General features: G+C 44.8%; 1 protein-coding gene across 1 annotated transcript; it reads right to left on the bottom strand.

Moving 5' to 3' along the window:
* Positions 1-310: 310 nt before the first annotated feature.
* SMG8 (SMG8 nonsense mediated mRNA decay factor) lies at positions 311-5398 on the bottom strand (the record flags this gene model as incomplete). Its single annotated transcript, XM_010175962.1, has 4 exons — positions 311-590; positions 2129-3004; positions 3404-3549; positions 4189-5398. Coding segments are annotated over 4 exons (2430 nt in total), but the record flags the coding sequence as incomplete, so codon positions are not given.
* Positions 5399-5403: the final 5 nt, after the last annotated feature.

The following is a 5403-nucleotide window of genomic DNA, read 5'->3' as shown; positions in this document are numbered from 1 at the left end:
TTCTGCCCATCATTGCCTCAATATGACAAAGGAAACTCTTGATTTCAAAGGCAACGCTAATTTTTAAATATTCCTAAATATGTACGTAGAAAGATACGATGGGGAGGAGAACTACTATCAAAATATCTAGTAATACAGGCTTAGTATATTGTGGTAACCAGCTTTTATTTTTTACATATGAAAACTTAATAAACAGAAAATTTACATGTCTTCTGGATTCCTTTATCCACTTTTGATATCAGACCTTATTTTCACTCTGACTACGTTCCAGTGACCTATGTTGCGCTTCACCAGATCAGTGATAGCTGTTGGGCAACAGACATGAATCAAAATCCATTATTTGGATCAAAGATAGTATTTTTAAACTAAAAATCAATCTATCAGAATAACTCTCATTGTGTAATCGCTTTCAGTATTCCTCGGAGAACTTTGTAACTCATTAATTGTTGGCTTTCCTTGGGAGGAAAGCAGGGTCCACGTTCTGTCACATACGCGTAAGGAAACCGAAGCACCCACAGTCCATCTGATGGAAGGGTTATTTCTTGCTTCTCAGGGTAAAATACAGGACAAGGTGGTGGCCCTGGCTGAACCTGAAAACAAAAGGAAATATAAGTAGATAATCAAACATCAGTAGAATAACATAAAACCCACAAAATTTAAAAGCAAACTGAATCCAAGGAAGTCTCTTAAAAGTGTTCCCTACAACCAGGTTCTTATCCACTTGAGCACGCTCCAGGGAACCATTGTGCTGTTACTGTGAAACATCCATAAACTTCCTATTTTATGGTTGTGAAGATGCTGAATTTACAGCTGCAGATGAGCTCCTACCAGAGATCCACAACACAAACACAAGCCAGTCGCCTCTCAGGCAATAAACACCACGTTTAACAGCGGATTTCAATACCGCAGCACAGAATTCCCCGAGCTGTTACCTCAATCTAAACTAACGTGAATTTTCAAAGATTTCAGCAACATTTAACAGGGCTCTTGTATAACTCGTATTAAAAGATTCAGAAAGTCTTATTCACCTGAGGAACTGATGTGTGGAACCCACAACACATATGAGAATGGATTTGCCAAATAAAACCACACCCTTAGGAGTCAAGAGCTGCGATACAGATGTAGGCTGGGAACGAAGAGCAAAATAAGTATCGGCTGAACTGAACAAACTGAACCTTCAGTTTTCGCCTGTTCCAAACAGTAACATGATAAATAGCAAACTGCATTGAAATATTGGTGTTGGTGTCAGGGTTCAGTCAGTTTCTTCCTTTAATGTCTAAAACAAAGCAGGTTCGTATCTGAATAAATTGAAGGTGTCCTGTAGAAGAAGCAACTCCACTGTTTTGTGATTCAGTATTAAGGACCTCGTGGCACTTCCCAAATAGCTCGAATGTCCCAAAATGTCCCAAAACCGACCCTCCCAACACTCATACAGATACTTTTTGTGCTGACTGTTGTTATTCAGTGACACTACTACACAACAAACACCAATTTTCTTGCCGTAGTCTAACAAATAATAAGAATTTATGTGCACACTGTATTTCATAGAGCAGTAACTGAAGGAAAATACTTTTTAAGGTAGTAAAATATGAACAAGTGTAAGTGTTAATAGAGCTTTTTCTCCTGTTTTTTCAAATACACATTTGAAAATAGGGTAAAAAAAATCTCAAACTAAAAACCCCACCACCTTTTCACCTCCTAAACCCCAAGGGTAACTAATAATAAACCTCAGCAATGAGTCACTGCCTTTCTCTATGACGTTTAAAATGACAAATTCATTCTTACAGTCATTACTCACTGGTTATCTTTTTAAAAGGAATAAATTATTACAGTATGGAGTGTTATTAATTCATCCTTGATAAAATATTTTTTTAAAGCTTACTTTGTACAAAGTATAAAGCTGGCATAAGCCAATATTGAAGTTAAAAAAAAACCCAACTGTTTATAAAACAGATACTTTTGGCAACTACTGCCTCAGAGAACTTCACTGAAGTTGGTTTGAGCAGTTTCTTGTAGCACCCACTGACACCCTTCGCCTATCACCTTCTTGCCTCCTGGCCCAGCAATTAATGTTGCAATAAACCAACCCTCTCCCTGCAGTTACCACGCTCCCTCTTCCATTTCTTACCTGAGGCGTTAACGTGATCTGCAGTGGAGCGTCAGGAACCACCACAAAGAGTCTCATGAACTGAGCGTAATGTGGCTTGAGTCCTCGTCCCTGAGTCGACGACAGGATGTACAGCGGCATGTCAGAATTGAGGGCTTTGAGGGCGGATTCCTTTGGTCCCCCTCCCATCACTTTCATCACCTTATCAGGCCCTGAACACATGAACCTCCTACCACGTGCGTCTTCATACTCAAATCCTACAAAAGCTCGAGCTATGTCATCTCTCCGTCTTCCTCTTCCCATCACAACCGCACTTCTTTTTCCAGGAACAGCCTTGTTAGGAGCAGGCCAGGAATTGGTATCTAAGTCTCCTTCATCTTCAGTTCTCGTCCTGATGACAATGTCCCAAGGCATTAAATAGTTCGTTCCTGGGATAAAGCCTTGTTGATCTAAGCCTGTGTGGAAGTTATAAGCCTTAGCAGGCCCCAGCTTAACCAGTGACCAACTGGAGAATTTGGGCAAAAGGCCTTTGGGGCAATTAGAATGGAGCATCCCAGGGAGGTACTCGACAGTGGACGCCTGGCGATCTACCAGGCTTGGCCTTTTCTCGCTTTTGGAGTCCCCACTCTGCCCATGACCTTCTGTGTTGTCCCCAGCACCCTGGGTGTCAGGCGGGTAAGTGCCCAAGCTGCCTGTGGACTGACCCAGGCTGAGGGCTAAGCTCAGACCTGTGCTCTCTCCCTGAGTCTGAGGTTCTTTTTCTTTAAGTTTCTCAATCTCGCCTTCCAGAGGGGCAGGAGATGACTCATCCCGAGCAGGTGCTGGATCAGGTGTGCTTGGCTGAAATATGGGAAAGTTGATGTGCTCCAGTTTCCCACAGCATTTTTCTTCCAGTAACTATGAGAAAGAAAGTGAGATTAACTTTTCCATCTTCTGTCTCAGAGATGAGGGAGTTCAGAGCAGCTATTTGGCAGCTACCATTAAGATTCAAGAGGTTTGTGCTACGTATAAGAACCAAAGCAGCAATGGGACTACAGCCCACAGACACGATGGATTTAAAATTGACATGAACCAACACACTTGGAAGTGTAAATAGATGCTCCTGTGTGTGTGCTCTGGTGAAGATTGGATCTACCCACTCTGGTCAGCCCATCATGCAAACAATTTTTGCTCCCATAAATATCTCATTTACTAGTTGATAAGGTTAAGAGGAAACTTACCTGTAGTCACTTGAGAATACAGACTTTGTTGATGAAGCAAAAGCACAGCTTGAAGCAAGAGAGAACGAATAGTTACCTGGTAAAAGTCATAATTAGCTGCTTTGATATCGAAGGGATCATCCCGAGGAGCTTGTTTCCTTCCACAGTTACAGGCACCAGTGGAACGAGCCCGGCTGTTGTGGTACAGAACTGGAGGATTTCTGTCTGCTTCTGGCTTTTCCCCTGAAAGCAAAACCAATCAGTCCCTAGATAAACTGCTCACTATTTCTAGAGATTCATTAATTCCCTTCATCCACTGCTTCCTCCTTGCTATATACCTATGCCAAACTATTTGCCAGCAACACCAGTTTGTCAGGCAACTCCCTCCCTTTCCCACTTTTAATACAAAGTTCCAGTGTAGGTTATACCACTAAACTGAATCTTCTTTGTTTTTACAACCTCTTCCTAAAAGGCATAAAGTTCTTCTGCCTGCAATAAATGTATCCCAGTTTCTATTCCTTGATTAACACCAATAAAGCTATTTAAAAAAAACAGGGGGCACTTATGCTTCCTAGAGAACTTTTATTCTTACACACCTCGCTAGAAGGACTCCAGTGTAATGTCTCTAATTAGCAAGGCAGAATCAAAGTTACCACTAAAATCAGTTACTACTAAGAGTGCACTTGCTCCTAAACATGAAAGAAACCTGCACAACGGCTCTGCTGTAATTAACCCCACTGTACAAAGATGAAGCTTTAAAGCTGCCCAAGCTTTCTTCTTCCATAAACATGCAAGAGTCGGTGTTTCCAGCCGAAGAGAAGACATGTCCAAAGCAAACACAAAATGAAACCGTGAGATTCAAGAACAAATGAGTTTATTTACCTGCTTTTGGGAGCAGATGAAACTTATGCACGCAGTGCTGGTCAGTCAAACTTCGCTCTTCGCAAAGCTGATGCCCGTTGCTCCAGAACTTGTAGCAGTCCTCGTTCAGCTGCATGGCGTACTTATGAAAGGCCGGGCCGCGGGCGTGCTGGCTGTACACGCGCAAGGCCTGTGCCAGCTGGTTCTTATGGACTGTCATGGTGTAATTGTGGGGCAGGTTGGACTGATACGCGCTGTGGGCCATGGGGAGAGCTTTCTGGCAACGGTTTTCTGAAAACTTGGTGTCTATATCTAAATAGCTTTCCAAGACTTTGATGCTGCCCATGATTTTTGAGCTCAGTTCACCAGTAAGAGAGGTTGGGTCATCATCTTTACCTTCAATGGTCACTTCATACAGTTTTAAAGCTGCAGCAACCCACTTCTGGTAGGTTGGGAGCTCAAAGTGAGAGGGCTGGGGGTTCCTCCCCACGCTGTCATCAAAGCCCTTCTTGCTGAGCACCAGCTCCACGTGCTGCCACAAGAACTCCTTGAGAGTGCAGTCCACAAGCTGTCCAGAGGAGCTGGAGCTGCTGCTGCTGCTCTCTGCATGGAAGGACAGCTGCTGCCTGCCCTGCCGCATCATCTGATACCTCCTGGGTCCTGACAGCGTGGGAGCCAGCAGCGAATCAGTCTCTCTCATGGTGCAGTTGTTCCTGAGTTGCTCTAGAAGTATGGCCACTGGATCATCTCCATCCTGGGACCCACCAGCCACGATGTAGACGAAAGCCTGGTTAGCAGGCACAGTGAACAGGCAGTTGATGCTCTGGTTGGTCAGCACCCTGCTCTTGCGGAAGATGCGGTAGATCTGATCCTCCAGAGCATGTTGCAACCTCCTCTTCGGAGAGTGCTTCTTGGGGGGTGGCTTTTCCAGGTGACCGCAGGGGTCCTGACCCCTGCTTGGGGGGGGATCCACCTTCAGGGCTCCATTAAGCTGGAAGAGGAAGAGAAGACGTGGAGGGCATGGCCTGCAGTTGAGCTTCCACTCCTTGCCGACCGGGCAGTCTTTGATGGCAGCCTTCAGGGAGGGCAGGACCTTCTGCCGCAGCCCATCCAGCGCCCTGAAGACGCGGTCGTAGGTGATGTCGAAGGAGCACGTGGGATGCACCAGCAGCAGGATGTGGCAGACGGAGAAGAGGTAGAGGAGGCTCAGGCAGTGCAGCTTCTCCTGGTGCTTCC

The sequence above is a fragment of the Antrostomus carolinensis genome, unplaced genomic scaffold, assembly GCF_000700745.2.
Source record: "Antrostomus carolinensis isolate BGI_N321 unplaced genomic scaffold, ASM70074v2 scaffold30869, whole genome shotgun sequence".
Taxonomy (NCBI): Eukaryota; Metazoa; Chordata; class Aves; order Caprimulgiformes; family Caprimulgidae; genus Antrostomus; species Antrostomus carolinensis.
This window is presented reverse-complemented; position numbering and strand designations above follow the sequence as displayed.